The following is a 20880-nucleotide window of genomic DNA, read 5'->3' as shown; positions in this document are numbered from 1 at the left end:
GGTGATTTGATAAAAACAAAAATGTTTTCTGTACAAGCAGCTTCTAGGGGTGTAGATTGTGACTCACCATCCAATCAAATCAAATGTTATTGGTCACATACACATGGTTAGCAGATGTTATTGTGAGTGTAGCGAAATGATTGTGCTTCTAGTTCCTACAGTGCAGCAATATCTAACAATTCCACAACAACTACCTAATACACACAAATCTAACTAAATGAATTGCATACGAATATATACATAAATATATGGATGAGCAATGACAGAGCGGCATAGGCAAGATGCAATAGGTGATATAAAATACAGTATGACATACTGTTTCTTTCAATATTGTGAATTCTTCTATTCCTGGGAGAGAACCTGGATGTGTTAGAGAATACATTAAACATGATGGTAGAGAACCTGGATGTGTTAGAGAATACATTAAACATGATGGTAGAGAACCTGGATGTGTTAGAGAATACATTAAACATGATGGTAGAGAACCTGGATGTGTTAGAGAATATACTAAACAGGACGGGAGAGAACCTGGATGTGTTAGAGAATATACTAAACAGGATGGTAGAGAACCTGGATGTGTTAGAGAATATACTAAACAGGACGGGAGAGAACCTGGATGTGTTAGAGAATACATTAAACATGATGGTAGAGAACCTGGATGTGTTAGAGAATACATTAAACATGATGGTAGAGAACCTGGATGTGTTAGAGAATATACTAAACAGGACGGGAGAGAACCTGGATGTGTTTGAGAATATACTAAACAGGATGGTAGAGAACCTGGATGTGTTAGAGAATATACTAAACAGGACGGGAGAGAACCTGGATGTGTTAGAGAATATACTAAACAGGATGGTAGAGAACCTGGATGTGTTAGAGAATATACTAAACAGGATGGTAGAGAACCTGGATGTGTTAGAGAATACAGTAAACAGAGTTGGTAAAGAACCTGGATGTGTTAGAGAATACAGTAAACAGAGTTGGTAAAGAACCTGGATGTGTTAGAGAATACACGAAACAGAGTTGGGGACATAATAGCTAGTATGTGTCTGGTTGTGTCTATTGTCCCCACCTGGTGGATAAATCGTGTTTTTATTTCAGTGCGAGCGTTAGATTTGTCCAACATATTGGACCAGAGATCATCATTCAGTTCCGAACTTGACTTCAAAATTACAATTTAAATACAATTCTTAAAATGGTGTGCATGATGATGTTTCTTTGAGCCCCCTCCAAAAAAATAACCCGAGAGATCTCTTAGCCATCTGCTGCCTTCAGAAGAATCCAAATCAATTTTAAAAAGTTAAGTTATGTCTTGGGTAAATACTGTCTGAAAGAAATGTGTACGATGAAACTTTGAATATCAGCATGAGTGGCGCAGTGGTCTGAGGCACTGCATCTCAGTGCAAGAGGCATCACTACAGTCCCTGGTTCGAATCCAGGCTGAATCACATTCGGCCGTGATTGTGAGTCCCATAGGGCAGCCCGAGGTTGGCCGTCATTGTAAATAAGAATGTGTTCTTAACTGACTTGCCAAGTTAAATAGTGAAGGTTTTAGTGGGAAAACCAAGGAGTCGTTCGATCAAGTAGAGGGGACAAAACGGCCAAATAAAATCAGCTGAAAATCACGTGACGTGACGTGTAACCCAACATGGCGACTCAGTGCTGCGTTAGCATCATCAACAAACTCGGTGAATCGACAAGACACCGATAGCCCGGTTTCGTTTGTCTTTTTCTCTCGCATGCATCTACGCAGTGCCAGGTCGAAGATGACGGCCTGAGGTAGCATAAGTTATATCAAGAGATGCAACAGCAACAACAACACCAGAAGCAGGCAGAAAGCACAAAAACCAAGAGCATGTTTCTGTCTAGGGCGCTGGAAAATATCCTGTCGGATAAGGAGGTGAAGCGGAGCCAGCACAGCCAGCTGCGTAAAGCTTGTCAAGTAGCACTTGGTACGTGAGTTGTATTTTTATTCCAGGACATTGCACCCATAGGCATGTTTTGTTTCTTCAATGTAATGTTTTAGGTAACCCTTGCGTGCTTACTAATGACTGTCAAGCTAGCTACTATAGTTTGCTAGCCAGTTTGGTGTAACATGCTGTAACGCCGCATAATGTTCAAAGCTTCAGTCTTTGAACGCTGGCTGATTTATAGTCATAGATCTGACTGCATGTGAACACTTGGATCTGTCCTATGTTTTCATCCCTGTCAACTTTGCTGGCTAGCTAGTTAACGTGATACCTAGCCATTGGACCAGTCATTGTACAGCACGTAGCATTGTCACCTAACCGGAATGGCACCTGTGTTAAATCAACTGGCAACTTCTGCCGCATTCAGATACTAATCGGAACTAGTGAACTCGGAAATGTCCTATTTATGGATTTGTTGAACGCGGCACGTGTGGCTAAGTAGCCATGTGGTTAGAGTGTTAGACTAGTAACCAAAAGGTTGCTGGATCGAAACCCCGGACGGACAAGGTAATAATCTGTCGTTCTGCCCCTGAGCAAGGCAGTCAACTCACTTTTCCCCGGGCGCCGAAGAGGTGGATATCGATTATGGCAGACCAGCGCACCTCTCTGATTCAGAGGGGTTGGGTTAAATTCGGAAGTCACAATTCGGTTGAATACTATGTTGTACAACTGCCTAGGTATCCCCCTTTACCTAAATAGATCAAGTTAGCAAGTGGGACTTTTCCCGATATTCCTAGTTCCGAATTGCACGTGAACGCGACATTAACTCCAACAAACTCGGGACGTCTGTTCTTTTCCATTGAGCAGTGGAGGGATGACGTTGATTTTACACACCACACATTCTTGTGTTTGTTGAGAGATACATCCTGTACCATTGTCTTTAATCATCTGAATTGGATACGTTCCAGCTGTATACCTTTTACTGTCAATTTTAAGGATAATGTGTCCGTGACATTTTACTGTAAATGAATGGTCATTATTACTGCCAGTTTAGTATGAGATGTGGCGGAGTCCCTACTGATCTTCCAAAAAACGTCTTGAGACCCTACGTCTTTTATGGCGGGAACTTCTAGCTAGATCAGCAGCAATCAATTACTATTTGAGAAGGTCCACGTTATCTAGGTGGCGTTGGTCAAAATGGATAATGTTAAGTATAGATAGATAGATTACAGTCGAGACATAGTCACAGCCAGGTAACCCTGTACTGAAGTAGTACCATATTCATCTGGTGGGTTAATTTTTTAAATATTTTTTTATTTAACCTTTATTTTACTAGGCAAGTCAGTTAAAGAACAAATTCTTATTTTCAATGACGGCCTAGGAACAGTGGGTTGACCTTGCTCCCTTCAAATAAATTAATCTCTCCGTATTGACATTGCCCAGCCCACTCATAGACGCTCATATTCAGCACACTGTACACTAAACAGTTTACTTAGGCTCTGTTCATTGCATACTTTTCTCATTGGCACGGATGTTGCGTCCGTTATGGTTTGGTTTATGGGGGGAGAACCTCCTTGCCTGGTTATAGCCCACATTCTTTATGATGATGGGTGGGTACAGGATAGTACCTCAGCTAGCCCGGCACACTGACTCGGTACCGGTGCCCCCTGTATATAACCTCGTTATTCTTATTGTGTTACTTTTTATTTTAGTCTACTTGGTAAATATTTTCTTCTTCTTGAACTGCACTGTTGGTTAAGGGCTTGTAAGTCAGCACTTCACAGTAAAGTCTACACTTGTTGTATTCGGCGCATGTGGCAAATAAAGTTTGATTTGATTTGGGTTTCGTTAATCTGATAACATGTTTATAATGGCGTGATTCCATACAAAACCCAGACAAAATCCCCCAAATAATGTTTTTTTTGTTGTTGTCTTGGTTTCATATGGAATCACTTAATGAGCATGCCTCAATGGATCCTCTTCCTCTGACTGACTAAAATTAGCCAGTCTTTTTCACAAACTGTGGGTGGCCAATTGACTGTGGTTCCACCTAGTTTGAGTGTACCCACACGCATGCCATTGAGAAATGACAAGTCCTACACACTGGCACCATAGTTCGTTTTTTTTTTTTTTACTGTGCTGTTTCCTAGATCAGTGGTTCCCACCCCAAAACAGGAACTCAGTCCGGATTTAAACATTCTCTTGAAAGTTGTAATAGTAGAATGCACTGGATGGGGGGGCAGGATGTTCCCCAGGATGTTCCCCCAATGCTGGAAAGGGGGGCCCCGAGTGGGAAAAAGTTTGGGAACCCCAGTCCTAGATTATGAAATGTAGACTACAGCACAAGTTCTATTTTTTGTTGTTGTTAAGGGGAGATGAGATGAGCAACTGGAGATGTACAGTGGTGCAGTAATTAGGCTATAATGCTGCTTCCACAGCTGATGGTTTATTTATGGATCCCAGATGAGCCTTGGGAGAGTCGGGCGGGTTTTTTTTTCTTCATATTTACTATACAACTTTAATGTCCATCGTTGCAGCGAACAATGGGAATTCTGTCTTCTGCGCTCTTCATTCCGCTCTACATTTCTCCCCCCTGATATCACACAGACAGACACAGTTGAGAGGAGCACAGGGCCAAGCTGCAGTTGAGTCGACAACGGCTGTAGGCTATTTCCACAGAGTGTACTCGACGCTCCCTGTTCTACCTCGTGTGCCTGCCTTGAGAATAACTTTGGGTCTTGTGTGTCGGCAGTTGCCAAGCATCTCAGCATGTGAAGTTCTGGGATACAGCAGCCCAATTTGGTCACATCAAAGTCTGGCCTTGTATGTATACCCTATTGCTAATGCTCAGACCTACTAGGCTAGATAAGGAAGATGGTGACTTCCAGTGGTGCATTTCGGCCTGTTCTGACAGATCTGCTTCGAACACAGGATCTTTGCTCTGCCCAAAGCTGTCACCAATGTTAAGGCGATAAGATTGTCTCTGGTCATTAGCAAGAGGTTTATGGGTTTTGAGGTTGTTTGATGACTGCATTTCATTTTAATTTGCTAATGCTAACTGTATTCATGGTATGTTGATACTGGTATTTTTATGCTAGTGAAATTAATGATCAGTTATGCCCAAAACACAGAAACACGTTCATCAGGTCTAAAGGTCAAATTTCAGACCTCACTAATCTTGTTCCTTTTTTTTTTTTTTTTTCTTGTTCCTTTTTTTTTTTTTTTTTTTTTTCACTTCACAGATGAAATCAAAATCGAGCTTGAGAAGCAAAAGTAAGTTCAAACCCCTTTCTCTCCGGAAGTATCTGCAGCTCATGGACAGGTGTTTGGTTTGATGCACTTATTAAAGGGATACTGCAATATAATTTTTTGCATTTTTGTTTTTTTCTCTGCGTGCGGTCAGCAGGAAGTTTAAGTGAGTTTCTGGAGCCTTTGCTATCTAGCGTTAGCACAACGACTAGAAGGCTGCAGGAAACGGCTGTCATGCTTTCCCTTTTTAAGCGGTCACCGCTGTCATTAGTGGTTATTAAACTTGGGATGTCCTGAGGCCTGCATGTCATCATAACCTCGTGCTGTGGCTCCTTTCTCCAGAGATGGCTCAGTGGTCCCGCCCCGAGCAAACTACATTGAAGCTGACCAATACGTACTGCCTTTTGAGCTCGCCTGTCAATCAAAGTCCCCACGCGTTGTCAGCACCTCGTTGGACTGCTTACAGGTACGCAGGTTTACACATCAAAGGACTTAAACACAGCAACACTCATACGTATTACAATTCAAATCACATTTCAATTTGTTACATGTGCCGAATACAACGGGTATTCAACTGTCTCTGTCCTACTGTCTCTGTCATACTGTCTCTGTCCTACTGTCTCTCCTACTGTCTCACTGTCACTGTCTTACTGTCCTTTTGTCACTATCTGTACTGTCTCGCTGTACTTTTGTCACCATCTTACTATCACTGTCTCACTGTCTCACTGTCTCACTGTCTCACTGTCCTATTGTCAGTATCTTACTATCACTGTTTACTGTCTCACTGTCCTATTGTCTTACTGTCTCACTGTCCTATTGTCTTACTGTCTCACTGTCCTATTGTCTTACTGTCTCACTGTCCTATTGTCTTACTGTCTCACTGTCCTAGTCACTGTCTCTCTGTCCTATTGTCTCACTGTCCTATTGTCTCACTGTCCTATTCACTGTCTCTCTGTCCTATTGTCTTACTGTCCTATTCACTGTCTCACTGTCATATTCACTGTTCTATTGTCTTACTGTCCTATTCACTGTCTCACTGTCCTATTGTCTTCCTTGACATAGCAGCACGTAGCCCAGTGGTTAGAGCGTTGGGCCAGTAACTTAAGCCTAATTGCTCCAGGGTCGCCGTTGATCAAGTCTGTCCCTGACCCCGCTTTCCAAGGGGAGTTGGGATATGCAACAAACACACTTCCAATTCACACATGTTTAATACACACTTCTATGCATGTGTGAAATATGAGGAATATAAGCATCTTTCAGATCATTATGTATTGTGATCTAGTTCTATACTGTATATCCTATTGTTTTTACATATCAGTCATATTTAATATAAATATATATTATATAATTCATATTTTTTTAAATCTGGCTTTTTGATTTATTGCTGATGTCGATGATTGTACTGCAATGTTTAGGGAACTGGCACGCAAGCATTTGTAAACTGTGTAACGTGTCAGATTGTTTTCCTGTAAATGCCACATGGTGGAGGGCTTAATATGTTCTTACACCTGTTGTGTCCCCTCAGAAATGTCTGAGTTGTGAATGTCCGACTCCTTCTAAATGCCACAGATGCTCACTCTCTCCTCACTCTCTCCCCACTCTCTCCCCACTCTCTCCCCACTCTCTCCCCATGGCAGAAGCTCATTGCGTATGGCCACATCACGGGCAATGCCTCTGACAGTAGTGCTCCAGGGAAGAGGCTCATCGACCGGTTACTGGAGACCATTTGTAACTGTTTCCAGGGCCCGCAGACTGACGAGGGGGTGCAACTGCAGATCGTCAAGGTCTGGCAGGGACCCCATCCATCTTAAACCTCTCCTTTTAATGAATTGCTACTTATTTATACAGAACATATACAGTACCAATCAAACGTTTGGATACACCTACTCATTCAAGGGTTTTTCTTTTTTACTGTCTTCTACACTGCCAAGAGAGAGAGTGTGCAAAGCTGTCATCAAGGCCAAGGGTGGCTACTTTGAAGAATTTCAAATATAAAATATATTTTGATTTGTTTATCACTTTTTTTTTTTTAATTACTACATGATTCCATGTGTGTTATGTCATAGTTTCGACGTCTTCACTGTTATTCTACAATGTGGAACATAGTTTAAATAAAGAGAACCTGTAATGAGTAGGTGTGTCCAAACTTTTGACTGGTCCGAGTTGCCTCTCAGGACAAATTGCTGCCCATTATTTTCCACATCCCAGTGTGAAACTACAGATATAGTAGTGATGCTACAGATATAGTAGTGATGCTACAGGTATAGTAGTGATGCTACAGATATAGTAGTGATACTACAGGTATAGTAGTGATGCTACAGGTATAGTAGTGATGCTACAGGTATAGTAGTGATGCTACAGGTATAGTAGTGATGCTACAGGTATAGTAGTGATGCTACAGGTATAGTAGTGATGCTACAGGTATAGTAGAGATGCTACAGGTATAGTAGAGATGCCACAGGTATAGTAGCGATGCCACAGGTATAGTAGCGATGCCACAGGTATAGTAGCGATGCCACAGGTATAGTAGCGATGCCACAGGTATAGTAGCGATGCCACAGGTATAGTAGCGACGCCACAGGTATAGTAGCGACGCCACAGGTATAGTAGCGACGCCACAGGTATAGTAGCGACGCCACAGGTATAGTAGCGACGCCACAGGTATAGTAGCGACGCCACAGGTATAGTAGCGACGCCACAGGTATAGTAGAGACGCCACAGGTATAGTAGTATTACTACAGGTATAGTAGAGATGCCACAGGTATAGTAGCGATGCCACAGGTATAGTAGCGACGCCACAGGTATAGTAGCGACGCCACAGGTATAGTAGCGACGCCACAGGTATAGTAGCGACGCCACAGGTATAGTAGCGACGCCACAGGTATAGTAGCGACGCCACAGGTATAGTAGCGACGCCACAGGTATAGTAGCGACGCCACAGGTATAGTAGTGACGCCACAGGTATAGTAGTATTACTACAGGTATAGTAGTGACGCCACAGGCATATCCGGAGCCACATCCGTCTCTTACAGCTGGCTATACAGGAGACGTGATACAGAACCAGAGCTCATTTCAGCTTCCCATAGTGGAGCTCCAGAGTTGAGGGTTCAAAAAGGCTGTCGTGTTCAAACAAGCTGCCCGCCACTATTATCACGTTTGAGGAGAGGTTTTATTGGACTGACAAACATTCCTACGACATATAAAGACACTGTATATAAGATAAATTCTTCTATAATTCACAAAGGTAGTTAAAGACTGTATTTGTTCTCTGTCTGTGTGGACTAGGGATGCCAAAATTCTGGGAACTTTTTAATAAATTCCCTGGTTTTCCAGAAATTCTGGTTGGAGGATTACAGATTAACCTTATTCCCTTCTGATTCTGCGAACCCTCCAACCAGGATTTGGGGAAAATCAGGGATTTTTTGGGGGGGGGAGTTCTGACCCCTCTCTGTTCTCCTGTAGGCTCTGCTGACGGCAGTCACCTCCCCTCACATTGAGATCCACGAGGGAACGGTTCTGCTGACAGTGCGTACCTGTTACAACATCTACCTGGCCAGCCGTAACCTCATCAACCAGACCACCGCCAAGGCTACGCTCACACAGATGGTCAATGTCATCTTCACCCACATGGAGACTCAGGCGGTCAGTGCACTACTGTACCCTGTCCAGACCAGTCCATATCACTCTCATATGTACATAGTCATCTATAACAAGCACATTGACTCAATCATAGATGCTGGTGTGTATCATCTCAGAGCAAGCTGCTTGACTAATGGGAATGTAAATATCTGGATTGAAACTAGACAAGAAATGGATACACTACCTGTATCTCAATAATTTCTCCATAAGTATATTTGTGTCTCCTTCCCGAGTCGGGGTGGAACGGCCCGTGTCTCCTAGTCCTATTAGTTGACTAGTTCATTGGCTGGTATTGACATGCTGTTAGTTTGGTGGTCTGACTAGTTGTGTTGATCATGTCTGGTCTGTTCATTTCCCTGCATCTATACAGGCTATAGAGGCTCAGGAGAAGGATAGACGATGTCTGCCCAAGAAGAACCCCTCCCCTTCCCCTGGGCAGATGTCTGGTGGTTCCCCCCGGTCAGACTCCACCCCAGACCTCAACGGGACCCCTTCTCCTGCAGCCAGCACACCGGACCTTAACACCATCAATGGTCAACCGGAGGAGTGCAAGACTGAGGAGGATGTGACTGCTGCAGAGGAGCACAGAGAGGAGACACCACCTCCAGGTATTGGCCTTGTTTGTATTCATACTTAGCATCGGTCTGTGCTGTTCCCAGAGAGCTACCGTCCTATAGGTTTACACTAGGGCTCTCCAACCCTGCTACTGTCCTATAGGTTTACACTAGGGCTCTCCAACCCTGCTACTGTCCTATAGGTTTACACTAGGGCTCTCCAACCCTGCTACTGTCCTATAGGTTTACACTAGGGCTCTCCAACCCTGTTCCCGGAGAGCTACCGTCCTATAGGTTTACACTAGGGCTCTCCAACCCTGCTACCGTCCTATAGGTTTACACTAGGGCTCTCCAACCCTGCTACCGTCCTATAGGTTTACACTAGGGCTCTCCAACCCTGCTACTGTCCTATAGGTTTACACTAGGGCTCTCCAACCCTGCTACCGTCCTATAGGTTTACACTAGGGCTCTCCAACCCTGCTACCGTCCTATAGGTTTACACTAGGGCTCTCCAACCCTGCTACCGTCCTATAGGTTTACACTAGGGCTCTCCAACCCTGCTACTGTCCTATAGGTTTACACTAGGGCTCTCCAACCCTGCTACTGTCCTATAGGTTTACACTAGGGCTCTCCAACCCTGCTACTGTCCTATAGGTTTACACTAGGGCTCTCCAACCCTGCTACTGTCCTATAGGTTTACACTAGGGCTCTCCAACCCTGTTCCCGGAGAGCTACCGTCCTATAGGTTTACACTAGGGCTCTCCAACCCTGCTACTGTCCTATAGGTTTACACTAGGGCTCTCCAACCCTGTTCCCGGAGAGCTACCGTCCTATAGGTTTACACTAGGGCTCTCCAACCCTGCTACTGTCCTATAGGTTTACACTAGGGCTCTCCAACCCTGTTCCCGGAGAGCTACCGTCCTATAGGTTTACACTAGGGCTCTCCAACCCTGCTACCGTCCTATAGGTTTACACTAGGGCTCTCCAACCCTGCTACCGTCCTATAGGTTTACACTACAACCTTAATCGAGCGCACTTGATTTTAAAAAGTTATTATAAACAAATGTACCCCCTTATTCCCCTCCCATTTTCAAGTACAATCTTGTTTCATCGCTGCAACTCCCCAACGGACTCGGGAGAGGCGACGGTTGAGTAGTGCGTCCTCCGAAACGTGACGCGCCAAATCCGCTCGCTTAACCCTGAAGCCAGCGACACCAATGTGTAGGAGGAAACACTGCTTCACTGACGATTGAAATCAGCCTGCAGGTGCCTCGACTGCCACAAGGAGTCGCTAGAGCTCGGTTAGTCAAGTAACCCCCCCAAACCCGGACGACACTGGGCCAATTGTGCGCCACCCTATGGGACTCCCGGTCACAGCCGGTTGTGGCACAGCCTGGGATCAAACCCGGGTCTCTAGTGACACCTCAAGCAATGCAGTGCCTTAGACCGCTGCACCATTCGGAAGGACCACGCACTTCATGTTAGTCATTTTCTGGTTGATGAGACGAATCTGGTTATTTACAACTGTGGTTGGAGTGAGAACCTACAGGAGTGTCGCTCTCCAGGAACAGGATTGGCTGCCATAGATCATGATTTTATTGTAAGACATTTCTGAAGCTCACATCATCCTCATTAATTTGACACTTGGTCTTTTTCCTCATCAACAGTTTTTAATGATCCACTTCCAGAAACACCACCAGCAGTAACACAGTCAATAGAGGAAGGGGATGAAGGTGGACGGGGATCAGAATTAGGGGAGAAGGGGACATCGGGAGTAGGTCATGTCGATTCAAAGCCAACAGAGCAACCAACGACTGATGTGGTGGAGGACATGGCCCCAGAACCACAGACCCAAACTGCACAAGGTCAGTAATTGTTTGTGATCGGAGTGAGTGGACAGAGTTTGTTATTCAGGGCTTGTCTGTCATTTACACACCTGTGTCAAGGTTCATACCTTCTAGGTTTTCCAGGCCATTGTGCTTCTGCATTGCTTGCTGTTTGGGGTTTTAGACCGGAAAAGCGCTTTGTGACATCTGCTGATGTAGAAAGGGCCTTATAAAACACATTTGATTGTATCTGACTGGTCTGTTCCACCCCTCCACACAGCAGGGGACCATCCCCCACACATACCACCAGCGCACCCTGATCTGATGCCCCCAACACCCAGGACAGTAAGGAACCAGATGAACGGCATTATGGGTGACCATGGTTCCGTGTCCTCTACAGACATCTTGGTGAGTGATCTCTTATCTTGGAATGAGGATGTGTCGCATCAAAGGTTTTATGGGAACCGTGATTCCTGATGATTTTTACCCTTAATTAATTATACATAGTTATGCTCAGTTTTAGTTATGTATTAACAATCACATGGTACATTTTAAAGCTGTTCTGTTTTTTTTCTCGTTGTCTCTTTTAGGATTTAGAGTCCATGCAGGGTGTCCAGAACGCTGTTGGTTTCTCACACATCCTGCAGAAAGACGCCTTCCTGGTCTTCCGCTCCCTCTGCAAACTGTCTATGAAGCCGCTGGCGGACGGGTCCCCTGACCCAAAGTGAGACATCATCCACTAGTCCTTCAGTCCTTCAGTCCTCGCTTCTCCGCTCAGTTCACACCCACAACTTCACCTTTCCCTTCATCTCATCACCTAAACCAAGTCCACATTTTACTGCTTTCTGTTCACAATAATGTCATTGAGCAGACTTGTTTTACCCATAAGAGACTTAGTCATGTGTGCATGTATACATTCTGTGTACGGGTGGTCCCGGGAATTGAACCAACTACCCTAGTGTTGCAAGCTTCAAGCGCTACTAGCTAAGCTACAGAAGACCACCAGGCCCCAATACAGGACTATATCACTAGCTGCCACTTACTTGATATAACTAGAGTGTTTAAAGATCCTGAGATTTTCTGGAGGTTTTACGTTCTAGATGGAGTGTCTTCATTGTCTCTAATGTCAAACCCTGAGGCTGGGAGTCTGAATAGACTAATGCTGAGCCTGATCACTGCTTCCAAACATAAGAGGGGCGTGTTCTAGTTTAAACCTAAATGCCTATATTCAACTGAGGCTACAGACTGTACAAGACATTCATATACTACACTGTTAAATATTTACACCCCCACCTCCTCTGGCTTTTTCCGATGTGATTGTCCTCCATCTCTCCTTTATCCAACTTCTTCTTTCCCCTCTTCCTCTCCACTGTTTTTTTACCTTCTCTCTCTCGCCCTCTCTCTCTCGCCCTCTCTCTCTCTCGCCCTCTCTCTCTCTCGCCCTCTCTCTCTCTCGCCCTCTCTCTCTCTCGCCCTCTCTCTCTCTCGCCCTCTCTCTCTCTCGCCCTCTCTCTCTCTCGCCCTCAGGTCTCATGAGCTGCGCTCCAAGGTGGTGTCCCTGCAGCTGCTGCTGTCTGTGCTCCAGGGGGCGGGGCCTGTCTTCCGCTCCCACGAGATGTTTGTCAACGCCATCAAACAGTACCTGTGTGTGGCCCTCTCGAAGAACGGCGTCTCCTCTGTGCCAGAGGTGTTCGAGCTCTCCCTCGCCATCTTCCTCACCTTGCTCTCCCACTTCAAAGTCCACCTCAAGATGCAGATTGAGGTGTGAGATGCAGGAGTTAAATAGAGGTTAAATCTGGGATTTTATTTAGAGTCCTGTCATTCAGTTCAGAATAGGCAACAGGGAATGAAAATAAATTATGCAACTATCTACCATCTTTCCACCCCTCACTCACTCTCTCTTCCCCTCACTCTCTCTCTCTCTTCCCCTCACTCTCTCTCTCTCTTCCCCTCACTCTCTCTCTCTCTTCCCCTCACTCTCTCTCTCTCTTCCCCTCACTCTCTCTCTTCCCCTCTCTCTCTCTCTCACTCTCTGGAACTCAGGTGTTCTTCAGGGAGATTTTCCTGACCATCCTGGAAACGTCATCCAGCTCCTTTGAACACAAGTGGATGGTCATTCAAACCCTGACACGGATATGTGCAAGTAAAAACACATGCTGCTGTTTATGTACCATATACCACTCAACCCTCATTGAGACCTGTCTCAGTTTAATCTCCCCCTCAAGTAAAAACACATGCTGCTGTTTATGTACCATATACCACTCAACCCTCATTGAGACCTGTCTCAGTTTAATCTCCCCCTCAAGTAAAAACACATGCTGCTGTTTATGTACCATATACCACTCAACCCTCATTGAGACCTGTCTCAGTTTAATCTCCCCCTCAAGTAAAAACACATGCTGCTGTTTATGTACCATATACCACTCAACCCTCATTGAGACCGGTCTCAGTTTAATCTCCCCCTCTTCAAACCCTTCACCCCAGATGCTCAGTGTGTGGTGGATATCTATGTGAACTACGACTGTGACCTGAACGCTGCCAACATCTTTGAGCGTCTGGTGAATGACCTGTCTAAGATTGCCATGGGAAGGAGTGGCCAGGAGCTGGGGATGACCCCTCTACAGGTGATCTCACACTGACCTGTCAGTAGTTACCTACCAAATATGGTCAGAATTCAAATCACTTTTATTCGCCAAGTACCTTGACAGTCAGAATTTGACCTGGTGGTATGGTGCTGCTAGTGATAGACAACATTTAGAGACAGAATACAGACAGGAATTTACAGAGCTATACAATATATACCGGCAGGGTAGCCTAGTTGTTAGAGTGTTGGACTAGTAACCGGAAGGTTGCAAGTTCAAACCCCCGAGCTGACAAGGTACAAATCTGTCGTTCTGCCCCTGAACAGGCAGTTAACCCACTGTTCCTAGGCCGTCATTGAAAATAAGAATTTGTTCTTAACTGACTTGCCTAGTTATATAAATGTTAAATAAATAAAAAGTTAATTTGTGGAATGTCTTTCCTTAATGCGTTTGACAGCTTTACACACTCTTGGCATTCTCTCAACCAGCTTCATGAGGTAGTCACCTGGAATGCATTTCAATTAACAGGAGTGCGTTAACTTGTTTCCTTCTTAATGCATTTGAGCCAATCAGTTGTGTTGTGACATGGTAGGGTTTGTATACAGAAGATAGCCCTACTTGGTAAAAGACCAAGTCCATATTATGGCAAGAACAGCTCGAATAAGCAAAGAGAAACGACAGTCCATTACTTTGACTCACCTTCACGTCTTAATCTTGTACATTAAGAACTTGGAAAGTTTCTTCAAAAACCATCAAGCGCTATGATGAAACTGGCTCTCATGAGGACCGCCACAGGAAAGGATAAATTTATTAGTTACCGGCCTCAGAAATTGCTGCCCAAATAAATGCTTCTGAGTTCAAGTAACAGACACGTCTCAACATCAACTGTTCAGAGGAGACTGTGTGAATCAGGTCTTCATGGTCAAATTGCTGCTAAGAAACCACTACTAACGGACACCAATAAGAAGAGACTTGCTTTGGCCAAGAAACACGAGCAAATGGACATTAGAACGGTGGGAATCTGTCCTTTGCTCCGAGTCCAAATGTAAGATTTTTGGTTCCTATGGTCATGGCATTGTGAGATGCCGAGTTGGTGAACGGATGATCTCCGCATGTGTGGTTCTCGCCGTGAAGCATTTCCGGAGGAGGGGTGATGGTGTGGGAGGCTTTGCTGGTGACACTGTCAGTGATTTATTTAGAATTCAAGGCACACTTAATCAGCATGGCTACCACAGCATTCTGCAGCGATACGCCATCCCATCTGGTTTGGGCTTACTGGGACGATCATTTGTTTTTCAACAGGACACTGACCTTACACACCTCCAGGCTGTATAAGGGCTATTTGACCAAGAAGGAGAGTGACGGAGTGCTGCATCAGATGACCTTTGCCTCCACAATCACCCGACCTCAACCCAATTGAGATGGTTTGGGATGAATTGGACCGCAGAGTGAAGGAAAAGCAGCCAACAAGTGCTCAGCATATGTGGGAAGTATTTCAAGACTGATTGAAATGCATCCCAGGTGACTACATGAGGAAGCTCGTTGAGAGAATGCCAAGAGTGTGGAAAGCTGTCATCAAGCCAGAGGGTGGCTACTTTGAAGAATCTAAAATATAAAATATATTTTGATTTGTTTAACACTTTTTTTTTGGTTACTACATGATTCCTTATGTGTTATTTCACAGTTTTGATGTCTTCACTATTATTCAGCAATGTAGACCATCTTAAAAATAATGAAGAAAACCCTTGCATGAGTAGGTGTGTCCAATATTTTGACTGGTACTGTATTTTCCAGGAGCTGAGTCTGCGTAAGAAGGGCCTGGAGTGTCTGGTGTCCATTCTGAAATGCATGGTGGAGTGGAGCAGAGACATGTATGTCAACCCCAACCTGCTGGCCAACCTTGGTGAGTATAATGAGCTGTGTGTGTGAGCTGACCCTACTACAGTCTAACCAGCTCAGCTATAGACTATGAGCTGTGAACAACTAGGTGTGTGTGTCTTGAACCTGCTGTGTGTGTGTGTGTGTGTGTGACCCAGGCCAGGAGCAGCCGTCGGATGGTGAGGGTGCGGAGCTCAAGCCTCCTGACCAGCTGGCGTCTCGTAGAGGCAGCGTCAGCTCTCTGGACTCCACCGTGTCATCTAGTGTCCAGTCCTCCCAGCCTGACCACCCAGAACAGTATGAGGTCATCAAACAACAAAAGGACGTCATTGAGCATGGCATTGAGCTGTGAGTCGCACTCACTTTGTCCTCCCCTCTGACGTTCTCTGTATCTGTCTATCAGTCAGGGAGATGTTCTCCGTCTATCAGTCAGGGAGATGTTCTCCGTCTATCAGTCAGGGAGATGTTCTCTGTCTATCAGTCAGGGAGATGTTCTCTGTCTATCAGTCAGGGAGATGTTCTCTGTCTATCAGTCAGGGAGATGTTCTCTGTCTATCAGTCAGGGAGATGTTCTCTGTCTATCAGTCAGGGAGATGTTCTCTGTCTATCAGTCAGGGAGATGTTCTCTGTCTATCAGTCAGGGAGATGTTCTCTGTCTATCAGTCAGGGAGATGTTCTCTGTCTATCAGTCAGGGAGATGTTCTCTGTCTATCAGTCAGGGAGATGTTCTCTGTCTATCAGTCAGGGAGATGTTCTCTGTCTATCAGTCAGGGAGATGTTCTCTGTCTATCAGTCAGGGAGATGTTCTCTGTCTATCAGTCAGGGAGATGTTCTCTGTCTATCAGTCAGGGAGATGTTCTCTGTCTATCAGTCAGGGAGATGTTCTCTGTCTATCAGTCAGGGAGATGTTCTCTGTCTATCAGTCAGGGAGATGTTCTCTGTCTATCAGTCAGGGAGATGTTCTCTGTCTATCAGTCAGGGAGATGTTCTCTGTCTATCAGTCAGGGAGATGTTCTCTGTCTATCAGTCAGGGAGATGTTCTCTGTCTATCAGTCAGGGAGATGTTCTCTGTCTATCAGTCAGGGAGATGTTCTCTGTATCTGTCTATCTAATGATATCTGTAGTAGCCATAGATTATTTGTGTCACCATCTCTCAAGGTTCAACAAAAAGCCCAAGCGAGGTGTCCAGTACTTACAAGACCAAGGCATGCTGGGAACCACAGTGGAGGAAATCGCCCAGTTCCTGCATCAAGAGGAGCGCTTGGATACGGTGAGCTATTCACCACAACCTCATAGCCCTTCACCCAACTTGTATCACCGGGCAAACATGGAGAACTTAGATACAGTATCCTCTCCAGAGTATGTAACAGGTTGTAGCATTTTCGCTACACTCGCATTAACATCTGCTAACCATGTGTATGTGACCAATAACATTTGATTTTTTGATTTGATTTGTTTTTGTGATGTGCTCAGCCTTTACTTTGTACAACAAAAAAATGGTTGTCATTGTAAAACGCTGTTGTGTGTGTATATAACGGACTTCTGTGGTTATATAAAGGTTAAATAAAATAAACTCTTACACAACTTTTTATTTATTTCCTCTCACCTCCCCTCTCCTCTCTATAGACACAGGTAGGGGAGTACCTGGGAGAGAATATCCGGTTCAACAAGGAGGTGATGTACAACTATGTGGACCAGCTGGACTTCTGTGGCCGGGACTTTGTCTCTGCACTGAGGGCTTTCCTGGAGGGCTTCCGGCTCCCAGGAGAGGCCCAGAAGATTGACAGGCTCATGGAGAAGTTTGCTGCCCGATACCTGGAGTGTAACCAGGGGTAAGGAATGTGGCTGTATGCTACCTGCAGGGGGGGGGGGCATTGAGATTTAATACACTCCCTGGAAACCTGTCATGAAGAACGTCCTTAGTTATAGATACTGTGTGGATGTTGCGTCTTTAATGTCTGTGTTATATTGATGTGTTACCCCCCCTGTGTTATATTGATGTGTTACCCCCCCCCCCTGTGTTATATTGATGTGTTACTCCCCCTGTGTTATATTGATGTGTTACCCCCTGTGTTATATTGATGTGTTACCCCCCCGTGTTATATTGATGTGTTACCCCCCGTGTTATATTGATGTGTTACCCCCCCGTGTTATATTGATGTGTTACCCCCCCGTGTTATATTGATGTGTTACCCCCTGTGTTATATTGATGTGTTACCCCCTGTGTTATATTGATGTGTTACCCCCCTGTGTTATATTGATGTGTTACCCCCCCTGTGTTATATTGATGTTACCCCCCTGTGTTATATTGATGTGTTACTCTCCCCGTGTTATATTGATGTTACCCCCCCCCGTGTTATATTGATGTGTTACCCCCCCGTGTTATATTGATGTGTTACCCCCCCCCGTGTTATATTGATGTGTTACCCCCCGTGTTATATTGATGTGTTACCCCCCTGTGTTATATTGATGTGTTACCCCCCCCTGTGTTATATTGATGTGTTACCCCCCGTGTTATATTGATGTGTTACCCCCCTGTTATACTGATGTGTTACCCCCCCCCGTGTTATATTGATGTGTTACCCCCGTGTTATATTGATGTGTTACCCCCCCCCTGTGTTATATTGATGTGTTACCCCCCCCCCCGTTATATTGATGTGTTACCCCCCCCCCCCCGTGTTATATTGATGTGTTACCCCCGTGTTATATTGATGTGTTACCCCCCGTGTTATATTGATGTGTTACCCCCCGTGTTATATTGATGTAACCCCCGTGTTATATTGATGTAACCCCCGTGTTATATTGATGTGTAACCCCCGTGTTATATTGACGTGTTACCCCCCCGTGTTGTATTGATGTGTTACCCCCTGTGTTATATTGATGTGTTAACCCCCGTGTTATATTGATGTGTTACCCCCTGTGTTATATTGATGTGTTACCCCCTGTGTTATATTGATGTGTTACTCCCCCCCGTGTTATATTGACGTAACCCCCCCCGTGTTATATTGATGTGTTACCCCCGTGTTATATTGATGTGTTACTCCCCCCGTGTTATATTGATGTGTTACCCCCGTGTTATATTGATGTGTTACTCCCCCCCCGTGTTATATTGATGTGTTACCCCCCCGTGTTATATTGATGTGTTACCCCCGTGTTATATTGATGTGTTACCCCCGTGTTATATTGATGTGTAACCCCCGTGTTATATTGATGTGTAACCCCCGTGTTATATTGACGTGTTACCCCCCCCCCCCCCGTGTTGTATTGATGTGTTACCCCCCTGTGTTATATTGATGTGTTAACCCCGTGTTATATTGATGTGTTACCCCCTGTGTTATATTGATGTGTTACTCCCCCCGTGTTATATTGACGTGTTACCCCCGTGTTATATTGACGTGTTACCCCCCGTGTTATATTGATGTGTTACTCCCCCCGTGTTATATTGATGTGTTACCCCCCCGTGTTATATTGATGTGTTACCCACCCTGATCTTGCCCCTGCAGACAGGGGGAGTTTGCCAGTGCAGACACAGCCTACGTCTTGGCCTTCTCCATCATCATGCTGACCACAGACCTGCACAGTCCACAGGTCAGAACACCAACCAATCAGTCAGTCTGGTTTTATGTATATATACTACCGGTCAAAAGTTTTAGAAAACCTACTCATTCAAGGGTTAAATTTTTATTTTATTTTACTATTTTCTACATTGTAGAATGATAGTGAGGACATCAAAACTATTTGATTCTTCCAATAGCCACCCTTTGCCTTGATGACAGCTTTGCACACTCTTGGCATTCTCTCAACCAGCTTCATGAGGTAGTCACCTGGAATGCATTTCAATTAACAACTGTGCCTTAAGTTAATTTGTGGAATTTATTTCCTTCTTAATGCATTTGAGGCAATCAGTTGTGTTGTGACAAGGTAGGGGTGGTATACAGAAGAGCCCTATTTGGTAAAAGACCAAGTCCATATTACGGCAAGAACAGCTCAAATAAGCAAAGAGAAACGACAGTCCATCATTACTTTAAGACATGAAGGTCAGTCAATACGGAAGTTTATTCAAGTGCAGTTGCAACAACCATCAAGCGCTATGATGAAACTGGCTTAGCATTACCAGCCTCAGAAATTAAAATATATTTTGATTTGTGTAACACTTTTTTGGTTACGATATGATTCCATATGTGTTATTTCAATGTTTTGATGTCTTCACTATTATTCTACAATGTAGAAAAATAAAGGAAAACCCTTGAATGAATAGGTGTGTCCAAACGCGCACAGTCCACAGGTCAGAACATCAACCAGTCAGTCTTTAAAAAATGAAAAACATATGCAGTACCAGTCAAAAGTTTGGACACACCTACTCATTTAAGGGTTTTTCTTTATTTTTTTCTACATTGTAGAATAATAGTGAAGACATAACTATGAAATAACACATAACCAAAAAAAGTGTTACACAAATCAATATATTTTATATATTTCAGATTCTTCAATGTAGCCACCCTTTGCTTTGACAGCTTTGCACTCTTGGCATTCTCTCAACCAGCTTCACCTGGAAAGGTTTTCCAACACTCTTGAAGGAGTTCCCACGCTTTTCCTTCACTCTTCATTCCAAACCCTCTCAATTAGGTTGAGGTCGGGTGATTGTCAAGGCCAGGTCATCTGATGCAGCACTAAATTACTGACAGTGTCACCAGCAAAGCACTCCCAGACCATCACACCTCCTCCATGCTTCATGGTGGGAACTACACGTGGAGATCATTCGTTCACCTGCTCTGCATCTCACAAAGACACAGCGGTTGGAACCAAAAATCTGGACTCTAATGTCCATTGCTCATGTTTCTTGGTCCAAACGAGTCCCTTCTTCTTATTGGTGTACTTTAGTAGTGGTTTCTTTGCAGCAATTTGACAATGAAGTCCTGATTCACGCAGTCTCCTCTGAACAGTTGATGTGTCTGTTACTTGAACTCTGAAGCATTTCTTTGGGCTGCAATTTCTGAGGTGCAGTTAACTCTTATGAACTTATTCTCTGCAGCAGAGTTAACTCTGGGTCTTCCTTTCATGTGGCTGTCCTCATGATTGGCAGTTTCATCATAGCGCTTGATGGTTTTTGCAACTGCACTTGAATAAACTTAAGTGATTTTACATTTTCCGCTTTGACTGCCCATAGCTTAAAGTAATGATGAACTGTCGTTTCTCTTTGCTTATTTGAGCTGTTCTTGCCATATGGACTTCACAACACAAC

General features: G+C 44.5%; 1 protein-coding gene across 4 annotated transcripts in view; it reads left to right on the top strand.

Annotated features, from left to right (window-relative positions):
* Positions 1-1642: 1642 nt before the first annotated feature.
* Positions 1643-20880, top strand: part of LOC135527778 (brefeldin A-inhibited guanine nucleotide-exchange protein 2-like) — a 57517-nt gene continuing 38279 nt past the window's right edge. For 2 of the 4 annotated variants that reach the window (XM_064956334.1, XM_064956337.1), the window contains exons 1-17: positions 1643-1952; positions 5153-5183; positions 5502-5625; positions 6797-6943; positions 8622-8801; positions 9169-9406; positions 11020-11217; positions 11459-11586; positions 11769-11902; positions 12706-12940; positions 13222-13321; positions 13663-13802; positions 15555-15663; positions 15797-15986; positions 16797-16908; positions 17265-17470; positions 19142-19226. In XM_064956334.1, the coding sequence (XP_064812406.1) occupies positions 1802-1952; positions 5153-5183; positions 5502-5625; positions 6797-6943; positions 8622-8801; positions 9169-9406; positions 11020-11217; positions 11459-11586; positions 11769-11902; positions 12706-12940; positions 13222-13321; positions 13663-13802; positions 15555-15663; positions 15797-15986; positions 16797-16908; positions 17265-17470; positions 19142-19226 (2508 nt within the window). In that variant the 5' untranslated portion in view covers positions 1643-1801. The remainder of the gene's footprint in view (positions 1953-5152; positions 5184-5501; positions 5626-6796; positions 6944-8621; positions 8802-9168; positions 9407-11019; positions 11218-11458; positions 11587-11768; positions 11903-12705; positions 12941-13221; positions 13322-13662; positions 13803-15554; positions 15664-15796; positions 15987-16796; positions 16909-17264; positions 17471-19141; positions 19227-20880) is intronic. The other 2 variants (XM_064956336.1, XM_064956335.1) reach the window with 2 other exon arrangements.

The sequence above is a fragment of the Oncorhynchus masou genome, chromosome 33, assembly GCF_036934945.1.
Source record: "Oncorhynchus masou masou isolate Uvic2021 chromosome 33, UVic_Omas_1.1, whole genome shotgun sequence".
Taxonomy (NCBI): Eukaryota; Metazoa; Chordata; class Actinopteri; order Salmoniformes; family Salmonidae; genus Oncorhynchus; species Oncorhynchus masou.
This window is presented reverse-complemented; position numbering and strand designations above follow the sequence as displayed.